At 41.1% G+C, this 25,038-nt stretch overlaps 1 protein-coding gene across 1 annotated transcript in view; it reads right to left on the bottom strand.

Annotated features, from left to right (window-relative positions):
• Positions 1–25,038, bottom strand: part of lama2 (laminin, alpha 2) — a 128,737-nt gene that overhangs the window by 36,716 nt on the left and 66,983 nt on the right. Inside the window, exons 28-40 of the mRNA XM_076084056.1 lie at positions 23,774–23,917; positions 19,848–20,024; positions 19,519–19,704; positions 19,136–19,254; positions 18,659–18,776; positions 16,744–16,896; positions 12,277–12,401; positions 11,961–12,047; positions 11,378–11,571; positions 7,682–7,824; positions 6,736–6,834; positions 5,010–5,121; positions 1,065–1,227 (exon numbers count right to left, since the gene is read on the bottom strand). Coding sequence (XP_075940171.1) covers positions 1,065–1,227; positions 5,010–5,121; positions 6,736–6,834; positions 7,682–7,824; positions 11,378–11,571; positions 11,961–12,047; positions 12,277–12,401; positions 16,744–16,896; positions 18,659–18,776; positions 19,136–19,254; positions 19,519–19,704; positions 19,848–20,024; positions 23,774–23,917 — 1,820 coding nt within the window. The remainder of the gene's footprint in view (positions 1–1,064; positions 1,228–5,009; positions 5,122–6,735; positions 6,835–7,681; positions 7,825–11,377; positions 11,572–11,960; positions 12,048–12,276; positions 12,402–16,743; positions 16,897–18,658; positions 18,777–19,135; positions 19,255–19,518; positions 19,705–19,847; positions 20,025–23,773; positions 23,918–25,038) is intronic.

Below are 25,038 nucleotides of genomic sequence, written 5' to 3'. Positions count from 1 at the left end.
AATAAAGAAATCAAAGAATGAAAAGAATTGAAAGGCCCTTCACAGCTAACCATGTTGCAAACAATGTTGTGTGTTACTGCATTTTCACTAATTTCACCTCATCACTTGAGGCATCCAGGTTTGTTGCCTAATTCTCATAATGTAAATCAATTAACAGAAGCCATTGGGTTCATGGAACACTAGAAACATACATCCAGATATCTAAAAATAAGAAGCGGATTTAGAAAAATGTCACATTACAACTGGAGAGACTGAAATATAGTGACAGGACGAGTGTGTTTTGTCCAATATAGAGCACATTGCTGAATATATTCCTTTTTTGAACATTTCAAAACTGCTTTGTATTTAATGACTGTGGCCGTTGTTATTACCTGGTATGTGCTGTGTCCGTTTGTGTTTTTTTTTTCTTGTTCGTTTGTATTCCTGGTATGCTCTCAAAATAATAAAAACATATTTGTTGCTGCAAGCTAAAAATACAATTTGAATTTCTACATGCAGGGGGAATTGTTTCCATATTGACAAATTTATGCATATTCCACTTCTGTCTTCTCCTCTTTCTCTATGTCTCCGATTGTGCAAGTTCAGTGAAAGAAAAATTCAGCGGGGAAACACCCTGCAGAGCGAGTAAAAAGTTGGAAAAGTGGGATTGAATCCCAGCAGGGACGAATGCAATCCAAGACACACAAGGTGAATGATTAGCATACAGGTATGAGTGAAAACAAAATAATAAAATAGAAAAAAACTAAACAGCTGAAAAAAAATTGACAGCAAAGAAAGTGCTCAATAGTAAAGATGCTCAGTAATTTCCTGTCACCAGACACTAGTATTCTCGGCATATTTTCACTCTCTTCGTCAAGAAATTTACACCTATCTGCCTGCTATCATGCATGTGTGCATGCTCAGAAATGTGTGTGCGCAAAGTCTGTCTGTTTTTGCAGTTTTTCAAAATCTTTCTTTTTCTTGTGTGTGGGAGAAAGATACATGATCTCTGTGTGTGTGTGTGTGTGTGTGTGTGTGTGTGTGTGTGTGTGTGTGTGAGAGAGAGTGAGAGAGTGTGTCCATACTCCATCTCTTCCTCGGCGATGCTCTTCTTCCCTCCCAGCTGTCGTTTTCTCATCTCGGCGAGCATGGCCTGGATCTCCTCCTTCATCTCCTTCAGGCTTTTTTCTGGAGTTCCATCTCTCCTCGAGAGAGTCTGGTTCAAGGTGGCAGCCTTCGACTGGAGGTCTGGACACGTAGACACACATGAAGACTGCTGTGAGCAAGGACGTTATAGTATTGAACATTTGACCATTTAATATATAGTTTTGAGGAGCACGTTGACCATTTGAATTCACATTTAAAGGAATAGTCTGTGATTTCTCTTAGATGGTGTCTGTCCCTCCACTTTAATTTGTTGTGGTCAGTTGCTGTTTACGGACTTTAAAGACACCTACCAATTAGTATTATGCCTTTTCCATTGTAGCATTACTTTACCAGAAGAACCATGAACGACCTTGATGATTTAATATTCTGCTTGTATAACTACTTTTATCTGCTATATAGTTATCCTGCTGTATACCGTATTAGCTAAGTGTAAAAAGAACAATGTCCAATGTAGGCCCGACAGAAGATCACTTACCTAACAGCCCAAATTTGGCGGCCTCTAGCTAATTCTAATGCCACTATTACATCATATATACTAATCTTAATTAGTGCATGTTTTAATGAGTTTGCCTACCCTTCTTGTGCATTTTAGCCCACAGTCTGTAAATAAGTTAATATTTAAAAGTAAAAATAATTACTTATTTATTGTTTTTGTTTTTTTATTTATTGACACCTTCATTGGTTAATCCATGAATGAATTATTATACTTTATTATTATATACTTTTTACAGCGCTTATACATTGTTTTAGTGTGTGTTTGCAATGGGTCTTAGAGATGTGTACCATACAATAAACTTCTAGGAGAAGAACAAGAACTACAATGATGTGCTAAAGAGCCTGAAAAGCTGTGTAGAGCTGCAGAGTTGGGCGATCATTTTCTGTGGGTTTATCACAAAAAAGGTGATTTCATTAATTGATAATATAACAAAACCTAAGAGTCTACAGCCATGCTAGTTTCTCAAAGAAGCTGTACTGTATGCATTTATCTACAGGTACAAGCTTGTCTTGTAAAACGAACATTACTGTTGACTGAAAGAAATCATCTGTACACATAGAAATATGCAGTATGTAGAGAGACATTAATATTGTACAAAGATATATAGACAGTGCACAGACATGCAGCTCTGATGGAATCTCTGCTGTCATGTTGGAGATTTATGGCTCAAACTGAGAAAGAAAAAAAATCACACCATTTGATCTTCACTCATTTAAACACAGACACACGCCGAGAGTCAGACACACACACAATCACGCACGCGCACAAAGTGTTTTAACACCATTTAAAGCCAGAAATTTTGGCAAGACTTCATGTTTGCCCTGCTTTTATCAAATTAAAGGCAGTGAAATCTCAAACCAATCAATGATGAAACTGCACTAAAACACTCCAAGGCTCATTTGAATAAAACTGCAGGAACTTAATGAGGAGTGTGTGTGTGTGTGTGTGTGTGTGTGTGTGGTTGAACAGAGGAGAGTAAAGAGGTGTGTTGTGCATAACTGTGTGTATGCAGCAAGATGTTTGCGTGTTTGTGTCTGCAGTGATGGTGTGTTACTCTCTCATTTGAAATGTAAACGTGATATGATTAAAGCAAGTCGAAACTGTGAAGTGTGTGGGCGCTTGTGTGTGTGTGTGTGTGTGTGTGTCTGTGTGTGGGCCGTTGTGTGTACATCTGTGGTTGTGGCAATGCAGAAATTCCTATCATTTGAAATGTAAACATGATGTGATTAGAGCCAAGACCGAACTAAAGCCATCATGCTAATGATACAGCTGGACTGCATGTGTGCGCACGCTGCATTTGTATGTGTACGTGTGTGTATGGGCGTCTGGGAGTCTGAGTGTGTGTGTTTCTGTCATAGCTATATAATTACATAGTAGGATTTAAAAGCCAATTAAACACTTAAAACGTGGATGGAATCATATTATGGCATCTAGTAAACATGGGCACACACACAGAGAGGAAAGTACAGTATTTTCTTGCCTCGTGTGTCTGTCTGTGTGTGTGCACAGTTGCATGAATGTGTGCACAGCTTCATTGGTGTTTGTATATGTAGTGAGTTTGTGTGTGTGTTTGTGATAGCCAATAATTGAGTCTCTAATTGCTACTCTCAATCATCCAGTCAGCAACAACACACTCTCTTTTCCTCTCTCTCCTTCTCTCAGACGCACAGACACGCACACACACACACACACACACACAGAAGGAAACACATACACAACTTTAATCACACTGTGATTAGGCAGAAGGCCAGAGAGCTCGGAGCAACAACAAGGAGAGGACAGTTTCATCACAGTCAGTCAGAATGCGTTGGTTTGGTAACTTTCTTTTCATCCCAAGCCATAAAAAATTCATAAAGGCTATGAAAATAACTAATTATTTGAACTACAGAGTTTTACATAGAGCACTTTTTCTTTAGTAGGGAGAGCTACTTAAAAGTAAATTCATACCTGCAAAAATTCAAGCAGGACTCGACTAGAGAGGTCCAGGGTTAACTGATTTTAAATTGGAAAAAGACCTTGAGATTATTGCAATTTACAAAGATTCCTCATTCATAGCAACTATTTCCACCAACATACAAAGATTCTTTTAGTCCTGACAGTCTGAAAGGAGCACATATTGAAAGGCTGAGGACACACTGCATGACAGGTACTCTTGCAACGGATCATACAAAGGGAGCAAATGAACTTTTAGAGATGAGAGCAACTGGATCTTAAGTCGAGATTGTTTTGTCAACTGCAACTACAAACTCAATCAGGCTCAACTGGATGAACTGGTTTATTAAAACATTGTCGTTCACGACACACCACTATTTTAACTTCTTTTTTAACATTTGATTGAAAAATGTTATCTTAAGACTGATGTGGAACACAGAGATGAGGGTAGAAGGACGAGCTGGGGCTGTGCAAAAGAAAGACCTGTTTTCTTTCATGTGTCAAGCCTTGGCAGCAACTAAAGAAGAGCTCGACCAACCCCAACACAAACGGTCAGAGTGCCCTACAAGGTGGCACTCCTGGCCGAAGATGGTGAAAAGACGGCATGAACAGAAGGTTTGCACAACTCTTGTCCACTGACAGGATATTAGTTCCCACATGGAAAGACACTGATGGCCTGGAATGGCTGCAGAAAGCACTGAGACCCCCTTTAGACTTCAGAGACACATATCCAGTGGAGCGCATGTTAAAGGGCTGTGACTTTAATGTCGCAGGAGAAAAACACATCAACGAGCTGGTCACACAGCCATTGATGCAGGGGCTGAGCGCGGAGATGCTCCAGCTGCACTGACAAAAACATACCGAGGCTGAAGTGAACAACTAACTGCTAGTCACACATGCAGAGAGAGAGAGCAAGACAAGACGTCAGTATTAAGCCACCTCTGCCAAAGTGAACCATCTATACCACAAAGTGCTGCCGGGCAGATAACGTTTTACACCAGTGGGAACATACTGCAGCATCTGGCTGTAGGGCAGCATTACAACCTGAAGCTGTGGATGGACATCTAATGTTTGTGGTATGTGTTTGTGGTATGTGGCAAAAAAACAAAAAAGCATAATGAACTTTATGTGTAAATAGCGACAAATGTGCAAACACCATTTTGATGTGGAACCTCTCCTTCAAAGTGTGGGAATTAATAAAATAAAGGTCTTTGCTTTTGTTGATTTTAAATGATGCACTTCATGAGCTTATTTTGTTCATCTTTACATATTCTTATCTATGTCCCATTCCCTTCTAATATAATAACCTAGATGTCCCACATGGATCCCTTGCATTTCATACAATGTAATATAATGAAATGTACAGATACATCCAGAAATCCCAGTTGGCAGCATATGGAGTCAGTTAGTGGAGGAGAGTGTTCGTTTCTGCTACCTTGAGCTCCCAGCAGTGTGTCCCTGATGAACTGCTCCAGGTCCTCAGCTCGTTTATGAATCCTGTCAGCATCATCCTCAACCTGCTCTCCGTCAGCAGATACCTTAGTGGACTATACACACACACACACACACACACACACACACACACAATATTAAATAGTAATAAACAAGTGTTGAATAAGTGAACATATTGACTTCTGTTGAACGAAATGAGGGAAAAGACAGAGGAAGATGTAAAAGAATGACGAAGGATGATGGCAAGACATACACACAATACACACGCACAATCAATAGTATTCAGTTTGTGTGTGTTTGCGTGTGAGAGAGAGCAGTTCAGTCTGTTTACCCTCTATTTTTCTTGTCTAAATGTACACTCCCCCCACTCACACAACAGGAGAATGTGAGACAGACATGAAAACACATCCTAAGATACTCACACACACACGTACAGAAAGAAAGAGCAGGTAATTATTGTTGTTATTTGACAAGGCTTTGCTATATCATTTTCGTTGGTGTGTGTGTGTGTGTGTGTGTGTGTGTGTGTGTGTGTGTGTGTGTGAGCGAGAATGTGTGTGATGGGGTGTGGATGATAGCATCGCTGTCAACAAATGCCAAGGCCCCAGTCCCTAAAAGGGTGTAGCTTGACAGCCTGAATGAGAGTGTTCTTTTTCTCCGCTTGGCACTTGTAGACCCCTTCAGCTCAAGATGTTTTTTCTATTCGGTTTAACTCCTCTTAGAGACATAACTGTGACTCTAAAGATTGTAAAGTAAAAAACAAAAAGTTTGTTTAGATTGTTGTATTCTGTACGGGGGCGAAGAGGAAAAACTCAGAATGCTTTTGAGTGAATATGTTTGATGCAAAAACATTAAAGTTCCTGAAATACTTTTAAGCATGCACGGATTTCCGAATTGGACTACCAGGCACAGGATCCTTGGCCGAAGGGACCCCTAAGAGCCTCTGACTCATTAACATTTGGAAATTCATGAGCCTCAGTCATTACTAGGGATGACCTTATCACGATTTATGATCCCAATCCTGATCCAGATCCAAATCCTTTCATATTCTGTTGCTATTCATATCTACCCAGGGAACCTGAAAGGTTCAACTTTATTTTGTTTGTGCTCATTTAATTGAAAACTCGCTTTGTAATATACACTGCTGAAGTATGATATACATTGTCACAATAAGGGCCCTTGCAAGTGGGTTCCTGTTTTGTATTGCAGGAGTTAATGGGGACCCACGCTCTTATTTCTACTCCGGGGCCCGTGGCTGGTTAATCCAGGTATAGTGCCCAGGGTTCCATTGTGTCATTATTTCTCCATTGCCCAGGTGGTTAACTAAGGTTTCTGTATTCAAGTGTGTCACAGATCCCTCCAACAGTCCTACTGGCACTTCATCAACATGGTAGAAAAGTGGTTGCATTTGTTTCTGTACTGCTTTTATGTCGATGCAGCCGGCTACTGGTTAGTCTGTTTTTTGTGTCATCTCTCTTCCAATGCCCAGCTTGTTGTAGAAGTGACAAGACGCGTGTCTTTGCTGTTCTTTGTACATTATTGCTGCTCTTAACTATGATCTGACTCCCCGCCAGTCTTCATTTGCTGCATCTCGTTATTTTAGAGAGAGACAGAGAAAAAGGGGCGCAAGACAGACAAAGAGAGAAAGGAAGACAGCCAATGACAGCGACTTAAGTCGAGCCAAAAGAAAAACACTAAAGTGTCCGTACCCTGCTGTGTAGTTGGTCCATCTCAACAACCAGTGATCCAAGGTTGGAGTCGGCCAGTTGCAGTAATCTCTCCGGAGCTTTCTGAGGTGACAGCATGTGCTGCAGGAGAGAAACAGAGGGATGAAGGAATTATAGAGAATGTCTGACACATTTTGGCCCACGGCTAGGCTTTTGAACTGCCTGGCTCTGTGCTGTAGAGCCGAAAAGAAGAGGATGAGCAAGGGAGGGCAGGAGGCAAAATGTAATAGAGAACATATCTAACATATCTCAATGCATTTGAATTATGTCACAGTAAACATGATAGTAACATAGTTCTAGGGATCTAGTTATAGTGATAGTGAGAACAAAGATATGCACTGGTAATGCAACCACAGCTCAAAAGTTATTTTCACAATTCGTTGGAAACATGGTGAAAGGCATCATCACGCTCGAGGCTTCAAACCCGTAATGCACAAACCAAGTCATTTCATTTCATGGAGTCAAAGTGACTTTCACTTCTTATTTACAGTTTGGTTGAAACAAGTCAGCTGGGAACAATAAAAAGTCAGCCAGTGACAGTGTTTCCAACCAACAGATGAAACTACGGTTCGCTTAATTAGGAAGCTAGCTAACTACAGTTAATATAACGTTAATCTGCCAGCTACTTGTCAATTTAGCCGGCAAAAATCGCCGGTCGCAGGTTATGAATAAGAAGCCTCATTGTGTCTTCTACTCTCGCACATGGAGGAATCAGTTCCAAAAACAACTGTCAGAATTTGGATTGGTGAACCTGGCACTGTTAACATTGTAAACTGTAAACTGTCAGCTGACCAACAAATTAAAACTTGACGGCCGTATCATCAGCAACTGATATGAGTGGGGTTAAGCCAAAGATTAAAGTCATGAGTTCATCATTGGACATAATGATGGAAAATTTCGTTTGCAGCCAGGTAGAGACATATTTTACCTTGAGTTCCTCGGTCATGTTCTCGAAGCGGTACAACATTTTATACGGTGGTGGGAGGGGCGTGGTCAGGGTGACATCAGTGATGATGCGATACAGGCGGTCCATATCACTGATCAACAGACCCGAGCACTCGTCATCACAGGCTAGAGAAACAAATATAAAACACACAGTTAGACACATTTAGGTGCAATGAGGCCAACTAAATCTATTAGAGAGGTTTACAGACGCTGTGATTGGTTTTGGAGTGCACATGTTGATACTTCTGCAGTTTGAAAAGGAAAGAAAACGAGAGGGGAAAAAAGAAAAAATGTGTGTTTTTGCGACCGAGTGTGTTTCGCTGCCTGTAAATACATGATCGTAGTGACTGCTTGTGTTTTTGCGTTTAAGCGACTCTGGCATCAGAAAGACAGGGCTGCCAGTGCATGAAATTCAGCACAGAGAGGAAAAAGCACCTATTATGAGCACACACTGCAGGCTAAAAACACAGAAACTGCACAGCACAAACACACCAGGGGATTCGCTCGAATGGGAGCGTACACATTTCTCTTTATAATGCGTGTGAATTTCTCTTCTCCTCTGTAGCCCGAGGCTGATTTATTGCAGAAATTAAAATTTCTGACAAGGGAAATCAAAGATGAATTAAATAAAATAAAAACAGTTTTTACTCAATCAATCTCTGACAAAACAAACACACAACTACACCAATGCATTCATGCAGTCACATGCATACACACGCACACACAGGTACAGTAAATGTACAATACATTGTGTGTGGGAGTAAATAGCTGTTTGTCGAATCCAAGCCATTCAAGAATTTCTGTGTGGCGCTGGTTGGTTGCCTCTCTGCAATGTCTCTACCAGATTAGCTTCTTTCTTACTCCTCTTCTGAGGAGTTCACAAAATATGGTGTGCGTTTGGCTACCTTAAAGTTTGCTTGGAGAATTACTTAGTCTTTGTTGAGATAATTCAACCGCGTTGTCGTCTTACGCTCAACAAGTTTACTTTACTTTGTTGAAGTCATCCTAACGTCACCAAAAGCCCTTTAATGGCACAAATACATTATACTAGAAAACATATCCTTAAAGTTGGGGTTAGCTTTAGGCAACATAATGTAGGATGATTGACCAACTAAATGGCGTTACTGTCAAGGCAAACTATGGCTAAACAATCGACTTAGTCAAAATGAAAGTGAATATCTGGAGGATCTTTGTTTCATTCTTTTTTGCAGAACCTATGGCGTGAAGCCGTAATTGCTGGTGTGTTTTTGGATCTCACTTCTTAGAGAGACCTGTTTATGACTTATGAATGTCGGCACATACACCCAGTTTGTAATACTGCAAATAGAAGGGCTTTCATCAGTGGGTCATAGGCTCAATCACCGCTATGATTGCTCATTCGGCAATAGATGGTGATTTAACAGAAATATATTTAAATGAAAATCCTTCAGATTTAAATTTCTTCAAAACGGATAGCTGAGTAAGACCTCTGTAAGAAGTTGAGAGGAAAACACAAAAATGGTCGACTTACTGTGAGACTTAATTTTTTTCACCTCAAGGATGTGAGTTTTGAACTGGGAGCCACAGAACTCTCACACAAGACAAAGTCACTCGACTCGTGGGCTGAGAGCTGTAAAGGATTAAGCTGAAGAGCTGTTCATGCCACCGTAATGTACATTTTTCTGTCCAATGATGCACCTCACCACATTTTTACTTCACAGTATATAAAATGTACAGAATAGAATGATTTATTATCACAACCATAGAAGCTAGAAGCCCCACAAAGGGCTAAAGTAAACCCTATGTAAAGGATTATTTTACGCTTAGAGTATTCCACCCTCCATCAAATTATTAAATCGGAACAAGTAGTATTATATATGATTTTATTGGGGACTAATGTTGATCACAGCTGGTTTTATTATTCTTAACTATTGTCGACATGTGTATTTAAGTTTATGCATGAGTGCATGTATGATCTATGTTCTATGCGTGCATGTGGATTGTGATGCTGGCAAGTGTGTTGTGTGATGCAGCGGCTCGGAGCCCAAGACAAATTTCCCTGGGGGACAATAAAGTACATCTTATCTTAGTTTATTATACTCATGCTTCACACTGGAAATACAAACATGCACAACATACGAGTGCACAAATACCCAGCTGTGCCTGTGTTCCTTAGACAGTAACTTACAGCTCTTGAGCCTTTGGTTTAATCTTTGTATCTAGAAAATAGTTTGCTTCAGGTATAGGGCATCTCTCGTACTTTGTTTTCTGCAGTTTGCTTTTGGTATCATGATTGTTATTGTGCACCAACTTACCTTGCATCATGGCTAGTGTGAGTTTCTCCAGGTCGTGTTTTCGACACTATGTTTCTGTATACTCATTTTGACAGCGGGAAGATACATCTTTAAGTTGGAAATGTAAACAATGTAGTTTAGTTAAATCATATTTAGACACGGTGTAGATATCAAATACAGCACATGTCAAGATCAGATGGCAACACATCTTGGTTGAATTTAAATTTAGGTTTTACATCTTAGTGTGCTCAAGAAATGGGTGGATGCATCATGTACAAACGGCGTATGGTTGTTTTCTTTTCTTTTCATTAGAAAATGTATTTGACTAGTAGCTTAGGTCACAATACTTAGTGAATGTTTCACCCTGAAATAACTAATTGAAGATACCTGCATGTCCCTCATTCAAGACTGCCGACTCCCAAAGCGCTTGGTTGCGGATGGGAGAAAGGGCAAAGCGGAGGCAAAACGTAGAGTGCAATCACTCTTCAACAAGTGAACAGCAGTCTGATCGCTCCACTTAGCATAAACCATCAGGACGTGTGATTCTATTCTGGATGTGGAGGCGACTGGTTCGGTATCAGGGTGCACTGCAGCTCTTGCACTGCCAATTTATGAGCACACGCTTTGTGTCTGTACACATAAAGACCTGAGCGAGCAATTTCCCTTTCTGTCCAGACAGCAGCAATGTCACAGTGGGCTCTGTCTTACAACCTTTTATTCTATATTCTCCGAGCTCAAGGCATGCTAATGGCACCGAATTGGCCCTGCCATTATGGTCATATTAAGTTTAAATTAGCTCCAAATGACATTGAAATTATTTTCTAAATGACTTGAATCTGACTTCTGCCACGAACCCATCTAACCATGGCAACCGGAGAAAAGGGCTTTGACTGCTCATTTGCACTTCATCGCCGAAATAGAGCAAAAATCACAACAATGCAGGGTGGTGGGCCACTAGAGAGAATATAATTGAAGGAAATAGAAAGTTAATGTCTGTAGTTTCAGTAATCTAAAGACACTTTCAAACTTCCCTAATGTGCTCTTTTTGTGACGATCTGCTAAAGGTAAGTTCTGGGCTGCTTTTGTTGTCGCTTCTATTGTTGAAGACTTGTCAAAGAGGCCTTTACGATTTCAGTTTCTACTAATTTTCGATTTGTATTATTGGTATTATTCATGTTTCATAATTCAGACCACGTGACCAGTAAAACCGGCACCAGTTGTTTCATGAGTGTCTGGGAATTCAGTTTTTTTGCAATCTGCAACTTCGCCGCTAGATGCCACTAAATCCTGCACACTGGTCCTTTAATATACACCGAATACTTCAACCTGCAGATATGAAGATAAGGCCAACAAACAAGAAGGAACACCAACAATGGATTAAATAAGAAGCTGTGTGTTAGTCTTACAGATGATCCCTGCTGGTCCACACACATGCCTGTCCATGCACTGGTCACACGACTTCCCCGATGCCCCGACCCGGCAACGGCATTGGCCTGTGACAGGGTCACATGGTCCAGGCAGCGCCCCCCATAAGGAACACTTACACTCCTCGCAGCGGCCGCCTGGCATCTGCGGGTTACCATGGTAACCAGTAGCACACCTGGACAGGTGCATCATGGGAAGAAGGACAGAGTTAACTACAATCGGTTTAAATCTAAAGGTTCACATTTGTGTCTGAACATATAAAGACAGGACGTGTGTTTTTGTTTTTTTACCAGCACCTCACACTTGTACAATGTACACACACAGACACACACACACACACACACACACACACCCCAGACCCCATCAAATGTTTAGCACACTACCTACATCACCTTGCATTACACAATTCCAAAAGCACCTCAGTATTGTCATTGTCAATATATTTGTCCCAATGTCTTGTGCAAGTGATTCATTGCCATGTCCCGTATAAAAGATGTATGATTTCTCAGCTTATCTAGTTTGAAATGATTAGAGGAGGATTATGGTCGTCTGTGTGCGGCTCACCTCTCACAGTGTTTGCCCTCGTATCCCTCAGGACAGGCTGTACATCGGTAGTCATCATATCCCTCCGTTACACAGGCTGCAATGACACTAGACACGGGCAGATAGAGTTTCCACAGAAAACACATGAAAATACTTCCACTGAACATATAATAAATGTCTTCATGCTTTTACAGTCTACATGTCAAAAATGCTGAGAAATACATTTTCGAGAATGACATGGAGATATGACAACATGACACATGATTGATACATGATCATTTCAATTTCGGGAGTCCCTCTGCCAAAAAAAACGAGATCAATAAACACAAAAGTTTACTTGTTCTCTGGGTTGGTGAGGGGACAGGCGCACGGTTTACAGTCATCGTGGAAACCTCGGACCACACCGTAGAATCCCGGAGCGCAGCGTTCACACCGATCGCCCTCTGTGTTGTCTTGACATTTCTACACGTACACACAAATGAAATGAATGTTATCTTTATGAAGACATTCATCCATCCCCCCTTGTGGTTGGTTTTAAAAGCAGAATTTGATTGTGTGAACTTTATATAGGCAGCTGTAACACAATTACAGGAAACTCTTTCATCTTTAAAAAAGCGAACTCATTTCCAGATCAAATGAGCAGCAGTTAAGCTACACTGTTATCTGCATGTCGTATTTGAATATTGCCGCTGGCACAATAAAAACAAGACAGCAGATTTGTTTGAGCAAGAAAAGAAAAAAATGATCGGAGGAAATTTCTGTAACTCTTAAGCTGTGCACAATCCCTTGTATGCGTCTACTTATCTGAAGTCGACAATGCGCAACTGAAAAGACGACAGAAGGGGTCACCCATCATCCCCTCCTTGATCACTGACAAAGTGGTGTTGAGGAGGCTTTTCTTTTTAGCGAGTGAGATAATTATCCCGGCACCACGGGTAGATTTACACAAAGACGAGATGATGAGCATAAAAGCAGTGGCACACTGATATCATTACTCGCTGTCAGTTCTCTTCACAATTCTGGATATTAGCACTTTTAACGAATGGTGTACTTCGCTGTAAGAGGATTAGTAAAATGTTTGACAACATGACGACAGGTCATTTCTTCGAAGTCAGGAGCTGCCTATCCTCTCAGATTACTTTTTTTCCTACCGAGACAAAACAACCATCAGGTGATTTTTTTCCCCAGGACAAACGTTGATTGAGATTCAGACATCCGGACAGTCAGTGGGAAGTCCCCGGTGTGATCGCAGCTGCTTTTGCAGAGCATCTCTACCGGAGCAGCGGGGAAGTCATTACTCTTTTCTTTTCTGAGCCATTGTAGGACCTTCTCACACACACACACACACACACACACACACATATCTAGCCTGGACTATTTCTGATAGGAAGCGTAGCCGGCCACACACAGTAATAAACGGTTTTGAGGCCCAGTCCACTCCTGCATGATGAGGCGCTGTGAGAGCGTGTACAGCAGCGGCCAGCTAGCTGTTAGCTGACAGGTGCGATCTCGCACATCAAGAGAGTTCATTAAGCTTCGTTCCATAAGAGCAGGCCATCTGAAATACTCATTTACTTTGCAGGATTTCACTCACCTGTTGTTATGAGGATGGCCACAAGGGTGCAATGACACACACAACCATAAATATATCCAAAATGTTTCATATCCAGAGATCTTTGTGTTTATTTTCAGCTTATTTGTGGCTATGCTCATTTCACAATATTTGAGCTTTGACGGATACTATGCCAAAATACAGTATTTATATAAATATACAGAACATTTCCATAATATGTACAACCTGCATACACAAAGACACACACACACAAATGCCACAACCAACTAACACACATCCACACACTCGACTGTGCATTCAATCATACAAACACACGCACGCACACACGATGTAAACTCACACAAATACATTGCACAGCTCACGCAGCTCTCCCTTCGTATCCCCAGGGTTCAGTCTTATGCGTTCGCCTTGTTTGTTGAAATGGGAACTTCAATCAGTGCAACAGGAAGTTGCCTTCTAACGAGGCAAGTCGTTTCCATTAACTTCCTGTGTTCCTCGTTACCACTAATTACCACAGAAACAAACTCGTTTAGCATTTTCAATTTAGCCCGCTCGGTTAGAAAATGCTAATGACGCCTGTTATGTGGAGCGAGATGGAAATGGGCGAGGAAAAAATGGCTGGGAGGCAGAGAGAAGCAGGAATCAAACACAAGGGAAGAGCGAGGGGAGAAGTAGAGCGAGGGGAGAAGTAAAACGGGGGAGAAACAAATTGGCAAAACTAGAAACATTACGGAGAGAAAGAAAGAGAAGGGGGGGGGGGTGCAAGGAAGACTGGGGAAAGGAAAAATAAGAGAGGTTGAAAGACAGAGTGGCGGGGTGATGAAAGGAGACAAAGGATGAGTAAATACATAATTGAGAATGAAAGGGAAGAGAATTTAGGGGATGAGAATGGGGAAGATAAAAGAAACAAGGAAATTAGAAGGAGGAGTAGTAGACGAAGGGAGAAACAATAAAAAGAAGTAGGAGGGAGGAGAGCGGATCAAAGACGAGAGGAGGTAGCAGAAAAGTAGAAAAGACAAACAATGAAAATAATTAGAAAGGAGAGAACAGCGGCGGGGAAACAAGAACATGTTGGCATCCATATTGGAGCACGACTGTTCTCTGGTGTGTTGAGAAACAGCCGGCATTTGTCTTTCGTGACTGCGTTGAGTCTATCATACAGATGATCTTAGGGAACTTGTTTTTAATCCATACCTTTAAACGCAATGACATTCAAGCTGTTTACGTCAGTCATGTTTTTTTTTAATGACTGAACTATTTTTTTAATACTATTAGTTGAATAAAATGTTCCATTAGGCTGGTGACAGAGTGAAGACTCCGCAAAAACACTTCACATAATTGCTGATCCTTTTAGTTGTCCTGTTTATATGCTCAGTAATCAGAGAGTCACACTTTGTCATGACCAAACACCAAATCCAGCACTCCCAACCTTTTGACAAATAATTGAGCTGAATTTCATGCAGGGCAGTGTATACAACTCTGCTTTCCAAAAATGAAAAATTGTAAAAGTACTGCAATTGTTAAATGATAGAAGGTGAGCCACTTGAACTACATGGCATATTTCAAGTCTTCCAGAAAAATACTAAACTCTATGTGCAAAGAAGGCTCCATGAAACCGCAGCTGCCAGCATCGTTCTGCGTTTGTTGACAAGTGCTTCTACCTATTTATCTGACTGGTTATTCAAGCCACATTATCAAATGGCTTCTCATAAACTGTCCAAAATGAATCTCAATTAATGGATTTTGAACAGTTTTCTCTATGGATGTAGAATCATAGCAAAACAGCGACAGTCTCTAAGTCTGCCAGGGTTTCTACAGATCAAATCTGAGCGACGACCTGTGGGCAGCATGTGACCAACTGCTCCCCCGAGGTCAAAGTCTTCAGATGGCGACTCGGTACAAAACTGACCAGATTGTGAAAAGGCTGAAAGTGGCTAACAGCTAACAACTGACATGTGCAGATTTGGCTCACAAGCCACCAGTTTGATTTACAAAATACATGCAGGCAGAATATCAATTAAAACAAACACGAAGGTGGTTCTCTTTTACAAGACTGGCATTTTATTTCCTGGCACTAAATAAATGAATAACGATTTAAAGGTGCTAAATTCCAAATTCAGAGCATTACTTTGATTGAGGGATTGCCTCCACACGGTTCTCATACTATATATACACTCGCGCTTTGCACCTCGGCGCGAGGCTCCGCAGATGGCGCGCAAGCTCCGAGCATGCACAAAGGCATTTATATCGATGTGCTTTTGTTGCATTGTTCTTCAAAGTGCCAGAGGGCGTGCACAATGTACTGTGAAGAAGCAAGAAGACGAGTGGAACCGGCAGAACAGACTTAAACCAACCTCGACAATGCCAAGGAGGAATTGTGGTTAACTGTAAACTCATATATCATATTCATGGACTACTTCCGTAAGGAAAGAAGTTAAGTATTAAATGCATTAGAAAGAAACAAAGTTCAATATCATGTAAACAATTTGATTTGGCTACAAACCAAAAACTACGCTTAAAGGTGCGAACAATGGCATTAGTGATGACAGCTAACAGTGTTTACCTGAGGAGGAACAGAAGGAGGGTGGGCACTATGTTACTCCACTATATCTTTACACAGCAAATACTTGTTTGATGCTATATTAATGCTCTCAATTTATAATGTAGCACCTGGGATGTGATCTGATCTAACTAAACAGCTAGAAAAATCAACATGGAACACAATTATGGGAATTATTGTCACAGATGGAATGTGCTGGTCATTGACGGCGTCAAACTAACGGTTGAATACATCTTGTGTTCAACTTTCAGGGTCAGATTTCTTTGCCTCAATGTGTTTTAGGTGTAGATGTTTTAATAAGATCATGTTCTCCCCTCTTTCTAAAAGTAAGCTGTAGGTGTAGCTGTGGGTCAGATCCAGAGGAGAGGAAATTACACAAAATGTCAATGAGCAGGGGGTCGTTAATTAATGCCAGGCTAATTACAGCACCTGACATTCCTCCCAACACACACATACACACACTTTATTCTCTCTCTCTCACATCAGTCTCTTCTCCAGAAGCTACCTGGCATATGGCTTTATGAGGGTCTCCAGTGGCAGAACGAACACACACACACACACACACACACACACACACACACACACACACACACACACACACACACACACACACACACACACACACACACACACACACACACACACACACACACACACACACACACACACACCTGGCATATGGATGTCTCAGGGTCACAGGTGGAAGAGTGCCCACTGCACTGGCACTGAACACAGCTGCCCATGCCGGCAGCGGTTGGCAGTCTGGACGCTGAAGCAGATGTCAGGGAACCGGCGCGAAGACGGTAGAAACCTGCAGCACACTCCTGCACACAGAGAGACAGACAGACCACACAGACAGAGAGAATGAAAGGGATAATGAGGGAATCTATGTATGTTTTAAAGACTCTTTTAAAGCTGAAGATACAGTTTTGACAGCACGTGTTCCCACAGTAGTCCCACACTATACACATGGACCCACATAATTATCCCTAATTGTAATTTCTCAAGGCAACTGTTGACCACTCTCTCTTGCATTCACATACACACAATTAGGAGATATTCCCTTCAGTAACTTTTGATCACACACATGCCCACACCCTCACATACCCGCTCAGCGCACACACACACATGCATATAAACACACACACACACACACACACACACAGACATACAAGGTAACTCTTTCTCCCTCTCTCTCCTGTTCAGTAATAATTAATGGAGTCCATTTAAAGAGCCATCTGTTCCCTCTGCTAGCGCTAAACGCCCGTTTAAATATACTTTATTAACAACGACGGCAGCTACAAATAGAATGGCCATCTGTCAGCAAAGACCTCTACGACCTGAACATTTCAAGTTTAGCTACCGCTTGCTATTTGGCAGTTTTTCAACAGTATCTGTAGCTTCTAAATGATGTATATGGCTATTTTTTTTTTTCCTCCTCCGCACTCCCAAGTAGAAAATGCCAAAATGAAACAGAGGTTGAAAAATATAGTTAAAAGTTTGCTGGCAACTCATGTGTTCCTTTGAGATTAACACAATAATACCGAAATGACTCTCAGGCGCCGCCATCCAGCGGAATTGCCCAAAACTGTTGCCTCTGTGTATCATAAGCTGCCTCTACAAAATCCTCATTAAACTGAAGATTGAGTCACCGCTATATGCTTTCTGTGGCTTAAGAGAAGGAGCTGGACGTAGTTGAAAGTCAATTGCTTTGACAAAATCACAACTGAGTGGAAGAGACGCTCAGTGAGGCTTAATCCTAGCTAGGAAAAATAAAAAACAGAGCCTGAAAGGCGTCGGAGATGCTTAAAACTCTAAACTACATGTAAATTGGAAACTTGTGAGATACTATAGAAAGCCCAGTCTGTGACCTCCATGTTTACAAACTGAAGGCAGCAGACAGAAAGCATTTATTCCTTTGAGCGCTAAGAGAGGAGGACACAAAGCTCACTCAATGTCGTTGACATTTTATTTTTTATGAAGAGGGCTTTTTGCCGCTGCATGGAAGTCATTTCGTCACATAAATTATTACAAATACCGGAAGTGAATTCACAAAACTTGACATTGATATATTCAGTAAATTCCTTGTATGTCTCCTAGTTTCTATCACCATATTAAGAGACCATTTTTGAATAAATTATAACTATATTGTAGCTCATCAAAGACTTTGGTTTTGGTGTAAATGTCCACTGGTGCAAATAAGAAATTGCAGTACAGACATGTTTGTTTTTTTAGAAACAGTGTTGTCATTACATTGTTTGTTCACTAGAGAGCACTTACTTTCTCAAATGTAAAATATGCTGCTCAGTACGTATCTTGGTTACAATTCCTTTTTAAGGTAACATCTCTGTCAAAAGCAGTAGTCTCAGATATTCACATCTGCACTTGTACAGTATTAATTCTACAAAATTAAATTATTAAGAGAAATTACAGAAAGTACAGTCACTTATAAATGCTATGAAACTACACGCCTGCTGACTACTACATCAACCGACTACCTGCAGAACACCTTTTGGAAAAGTTAACATTTTGCAGGTATGAAGTCTTAACACGTGTGCATATACGTGTGTTTAGTTGTGCGCTCACCTCACAAGAAAGTCCGGAGTATCCGATTGGACATTCGCACTTCTCTATCTGATGTGCTGTCTCGCTCTCTTTGGTTGGTCTGCCTTCTTCGGCCACTGTTAGACTGATCTCTGAAATACTGGAAAAGAGAGAAGTATTGTCAAATCCATTAATACAACAATGTAATATAATCACGTTTTTAATTTCTTTGGACTTTCTAATAGCACTGGTTAGTCCGGACGTTTGCAAATTCTGAAATGATTCATGTCAAGGAGTGTTCAGACACAACAATAGGGATGATTTGCAGAAGGTTATAATGTTTCTGCTGTGCAAATGGCCAATAGTAGAGGCAAATTCACCCTTGAGATACAAATGAAAACAGAGGTTTTCTCACAGGTTATATTTTATATTCAGCCATCAAATTTCATATTTAATAGTGGAGCACACTATATGGGGGTGCATGCCACAGCGTGTGCGTTGCATGCGTGTGTGTTTTACCGGCTGTGTCTCATCAAGTTGCCGTGTGATGCCTTAATTAGGATGTAGTCCACATAGAACAAAATATCCATGAAGTCCTCTCGAGTCATGGACCTGCCATCTGCATACTTCCACTCATGCTGCACACACAAACACACACACACACAAACACATTAAACACACCGACAAATCTATTTTATCACTGCAGTCTATTACCAGTGTAATAGACCCTGTTTGTATTGACCGACAAGAGCTCGCCAAAAATGAGCGCAATCAATATTCAGTTTAGCTCTATTAATGTTGTAGTTGGTATTTAATAGAAGAAGTTATTCCTAAAACCGATAGCTCAAATATTTCTTCCATTACTTTTCAATATCCCACTTCCACGCGCAGCCTTACTCTACCTCTGTCATGTCGATCTCGTGGCGAGTGAGCTGACCAATCTGGAGTCCCGGTACGTTGCGTGTCATCAGTATGTTGCGGTTGGGACCGCCGTTAATGATGACCTGAGGCTCATAGGAGGAAGGCCCGGTTTCCTCTCTGGCCTCGTAGTACACTGCATATTTCAGCTGCCCACCGTATGCTGTGATCTGAAGAAAGATGTAGAGAATCGATTCAAGGTGACTATTGAATTTTCACCTAACTGAAAAACTACACTTCATTTGAGCAAAAAACTTGATAGAGAATTATGGATTGCTGTAGAAAACAATTAAAAACGGTGTCGCTTTCCAACCATAGAGCCTCTGAACTGCTCTGGCAGTTTCCAGTAGTAGGGTTCAGAGAGTGTTGAGGTGACCAGCTCTGTGTGAGCGAGGATCTCAGGATGCTGGAAGCTCACTCCTCTCCTCGTCTCCACAGTGTTGGATTTATCCACCAGGGGCAGCACCGTCTGCTCAGGCTTCAGCGCCAGCTAGGACACACAACAGTGATGACAATATGAATGGGATGCATGTTGACGCTGGAAGATTTACCCTAAGGAACCATTCCACGGAAGCTGTTCGTACTGTATACCATGCTGCCTTTCCATTTGAACGGAGTGTACATACTACATGCACTGAGCATATGGGTGGATACCCAAGACTTGGATTCTGCTAGTATAATTAGTTTAAATTGTCTCAAATGGCTAATAATCATGGATGTTGCATACCATAACACAGACCTTTCAGTGAGGTGTGCATGAGTCCATGAGTCACATGTGCACCGACGCATCAGTGTCTTTTTCTCTTTCAGTCACACACTATCCTCTTTGGATGGGAATTTTGGTCGGGTCTGAGGTGCTATCTGTTATTTAAACGACAAGGATCTTTACTCTTCAGTTGAATCTGATGGCATTTGGTAGCAATCCTGCTACCGGCTTCACAGTCTTACATAAGCATTCTTCACTCCCTCAGCTTTAAACCTGAACAGTTAAATGTATGATTTTGCATTATATGTACAACCCACACATGTGACATTTTAGATATTGAAGTCATTAAAAAAATGTTTTTTCACAAAAAAAATTTCACATTCCTGCCATGAATTTTGGTTTCTTTCAAAAATAAGGCCACAGCCAATTTATAATAGTGGTATTGTCAATAACACAGTCAGTCTTGTTGATTGTGTAAAAATGTTTCCTAATAATGGGTCAAGCCAACTTTTTGCTGTGAAGGATAGTTCTTGATTTTTATATTCCAATATAAATGTCTTTCCATTCTTAATATAACTGAAGTTGTCACTCCGTCAGTAATAACTCAAATATGATTCACGTACCAGAGAGCAAGAGACAGCTTGGAGGAAAGCTTTCTTTCTTTCTCATTCTCTTTCTGTCTCCCACTTTATGTGTTGATATTTCGATATTACTTGAATAATATGAGGGTTTATTATTGACTGTGGGATGTGGTTGAATGGACCGATTTAAAAATAGATTCATCTGCTGGAGCCTGGATGTCTCCCTCTCTCTGTAGCTGCAGTCCAGCAGCGCCAATATGTTGATAGTGTGCGAATAATACATGTGGCATTATGGAAAAGCTCTCTTTGTTTGAGTGATATCTCTGAAGTTACTTTAGCTTGGACACACTAGCAATACCGGCTGCGTAATAGAGAGGCAGTCACACAGGGAAGGGGAAATTACTCATTTCAAAATGAATTGAATTCCAAACATGTACATATACAATGTAGCTGGTGTCTGATATCCACATGCTCTCATACTGTACGTGCACATTCAGTAGATCCTTATAACTCTCATGTACTGTTTTTTATTCAACAGTACTTAATACATCAGAGTTTGTATAGATTTACTTTAAGTATTTAGTGCATGCTATCAGTAATAACATTGGATTCCTGATCCATTGACATAGAGCATGAACACTGCGTCATCTATAAGTTAAAAATAATGGGTAGCCCCCATATGTGTGGACTAATGTGTTTCAGAAAGGTACATGGAGATTGAATACTTTGTCATATATTTTATATGTGTTGAATACTTAACATTTACTTCTTCGTGTGGACCTCCAGCTAACAGTTGTTGATTTATAGATATCAGCCATTTAACACGTGCAAGCCTTTGTTTTTATTGTTTCCTTTATTTCTCAACTCAGCACTAATAATAATAAGTTAGAAAATGCTGCCACTTGTCGGGGTCAAAGCCTCTCTCTTCTTTAAGAGGAGAGTCCTCTTGATTTTTCTCAGATCAGTGCTTTCATCTTATCTCAGTTCCTTGAAAATTTGTACTTTATCATATTGGTGCAGATCTTTACAGCAGTATTTAACAACCACTGAATAGTTGTCTAATCACACACAAAGTTCTCCCATCAGAGATAAATGTCACAAAAAAGGCTGTGTGTGTATGGCAGAATGTGTGTGTGTGTGTGTGTGTGTCTCTCTCCCCTTACCTCCATGTAATCCCCTGTAGTGTGAGTTTTGTGTGCGTTTGTGTATGTGAAGGCATGTGTACTGTGTTTGTATAGTGTATGTGTGTCTAGCTATGGTGAGAGTGTGAGTGCAAGTGTGTGCAAGTGTGTGTATGTGTGTGTGTGTGTCCCACTCCACTCAGTGTAATCTCACGATTCAGTGGTTCAGAGAAAATCTCCCTCTTTCCAATAAACTTTCCATTTTTTCCTCTTTCTCTCTCTGTCCAGCTCCCCCTCCCCTTCTCTCTCCCTCTCTCTGTCAACAATGAATGAAGTGAATGTTTGTCGTTCAAATGAAGCCTCTCGCCACACTCCATCAGAAAACTCTACGGTTACCACGGAAACGACAGCTTATCGCCGATGGCAACAGTTTCTGAGATGAGGGGCCTTTATTAAAAACAGGCTGCCACTCAACAACTGATTGCTAACTTGCTGGCTGGAGTCTGGTGGTGTCTGCTGCCCTTACAGCTCGTATCCATATGCTCAACATATAGCATGTACAGCAGCATAGGCACATGTATAAATCAGTCTCGGGTGGAGCAGGATGAAGCCCACTGAATTTGGTGGTGACCGGACGTTTCCTCAAGCACCCACAGCAGGTTTTCAGTTGTCCAGTGAAATATCTCAGTATTGACGGATTGGCTCAGGCCTTTGGGAACCATGACAGTCTGTACAAAGTGTTTGATTTGTTGAGACTGTTCCTCTCAATAACTATCGGATGGATTGCTGCAATCCAGACATTCATGTCCACCTAAGGATGAATTCAATAACTCGTTTTTGATGTCCTGAATATAATTGCAGTTCCTAATTGTAATGTACCCACGGATGTACCGACAACTATAATGTAACGTAGTCTGTGAGTCTAATGAGTCTTTTTTCTGACTTCCAAGAACATTTGTGGATGTATATTTTGCAATGGACATCTGAGACATAATGATATCTTGTAAGACACTATGAAATGATATCAATATGCTTTTCGTGTCTTATTTGTGCATTATTTGACTGAGTTATGACTCTGAGAATGACAAGATTCTTGACTCAAATACTCACGTCTCTCCCTCCTTCTAGAGGTTTTTGAGGATGCTAAGAATAGCCAACACACTTTCCTGATTGAATGACTAAATAATGTTTAGTACCAGCACTTAACTGTGACTGTGCTATAGACATTCCAATACTCCCAAATACAGCACAGCTGTCTTATCTCTGTAAACATCATCCCACCTTCGTTATATCTGTAACATGGCACCTATTGACAGCCACCAGGAAGGCTACAAAAAACCCGACTAACACCTTCTACTGGGCAGAATTCAAGTGAAATGAGATCTATAAACTTTAAGTATTGGAACAAGCCTCTAATTATCCATACATAATGATTAATGAGGAACATGAAGCGCACAGCTTTGGCATAGTGCAGAGTCAGTTGTAGGCAGCCAGCTGTCATATGTGTCGTCTCAGCAAGGAAGCTGGCACAGACAGTGCGTGTAGATTCACAAATAACACATTAGAGACAAGCGAGATCCAGACCAGAAACTACCCTTTAAACGTATTGTTCTATATATTATCAAAAGGGTTTGGACAAGTTGGATTTAACAAATCATTTAATTTGCCATTTGAAGTCAGTGAGGCTATTTTTTGTCGATTTCTGAAACATTTAATAAAGACAGTAAAGTCTTGCTTTGAGTCACTGAATCCCTTTCTTCTATTACTCCATTTCTGTTAAACAATAACAGTGACAGAAAAGAAGTACAAACATTAAAATATGTCTACTCACCCACATCCTGATGAGTCCTTGCGCCTCTGTGCAGGAGCGTGTCAGTCCATAACAGTAACAGTTGCTGCAGCCGTGCGGGTTTCGTACAGACAACCCAAATGTATCTGGCTTACAGCGGTCACAGTTGTCTCCTTCAACGTTTGCCTAAAATAACACAAATAGGCAAACACACATAGCTGAGGAACATTTTAACATTGTTTCAGTAAAACCTGGTTAAGGGAGAAAGGAAGTCACATGATGATGAGGACTAAAATCAGTCTGAAAATAATACAATACAGTGACATGGGCCAGTTATGGGAAACAAATGTAACTTTGGAAAGCATCTAATACTTTACTTCACTGCTTGAGGTCAGAAAGCAGATTAAGCTTCAGGTAAGCACACCTGCAGCAGAGCTTTTGGGATGAAATACACTGCACCAGGACACTTAGGCAGGACATAGTACGAGTAAGGTCTGAGCCACAGACTGTAATATATAAACTATGGACGTCACTGTAACAGGAAGGTACGGAGGGCAGAAACTAGTGGCAGCGCAGCAATCACAGGCAGAGTCAGTGCTGCAGGTTTTTAAAGGGTTTTTAATGAAACAAACCTCAACCAACACAAAACAACAGAAAACGTAGCTCCTTCCAGAGCTCGATGAGTTAACTTTATTACCGGTACATAAACTTAAACATCCGGGCCGCTAGCCGACTTACCGGCCTTAATCATCTTCTCCTCTCGTCGTCTCCTCCTTGCTCTGTTGCTCTCCTGGCCTTTTGTTCCCCTCCCTGATGAGGAGATCCGGATCAGGTGTGTCTCCTCTCACACCTGATCTCAATGCTCTCATCAAGGACAGGGTGGAGCCTTCTGGCAGGAATGTAGCTGCCAGCCACTACCCTGCCCCTCAGGCCCTTACAGTCACCTATAGGTTTCCATTGTAAAGCCCAAAGTAGATGGCTCCGGCTGTCGCCATCTTGGCAGTGACGACACAACCTAACTCTAAAAATGGTCAAAAAGGTGGATAGTTGGTGGAGCTTTTGGCACTTCCGTGTTGGCCTCTAGCTGAAAAAGTGACTCTCTGACCTCAAGTCCACTCCACCCGTTTATTGCCACATTGACATTGTTGTGGTATTGTCAATATTATAACAACTGGCTACTACTTAATTTTGGACTGCGTCACATATTTTAGATATTAAAATACACCCATCCTATGCAACGCAGAAAAAAACATTTTCCATTGGTTGCATTATTATCTCACTGCACCGAATTGTTTACATTTTGAGTA

The sequence above is a fragment of the Anarhichas minor genome, unplaced genomic scaffold, assembly GCF_050575085.1.
Source record: "Anarhichas minor isolate MPS153535 unplaced genomic scaffold, ASM5057508v1 ptg000136l, whole genome shotgun sequence".
NCBI lineage: Eukaryota > Metazoa > Chordata > Actinopteri > Perciformes > Anarhichadidae > Anarhichas > Anarhichas minor.
The sequence above is the reverse complement of the archived record's forward strand: the minus strand, read 5'-3'. Positions and strand labels throughout refer to the sequence as shown.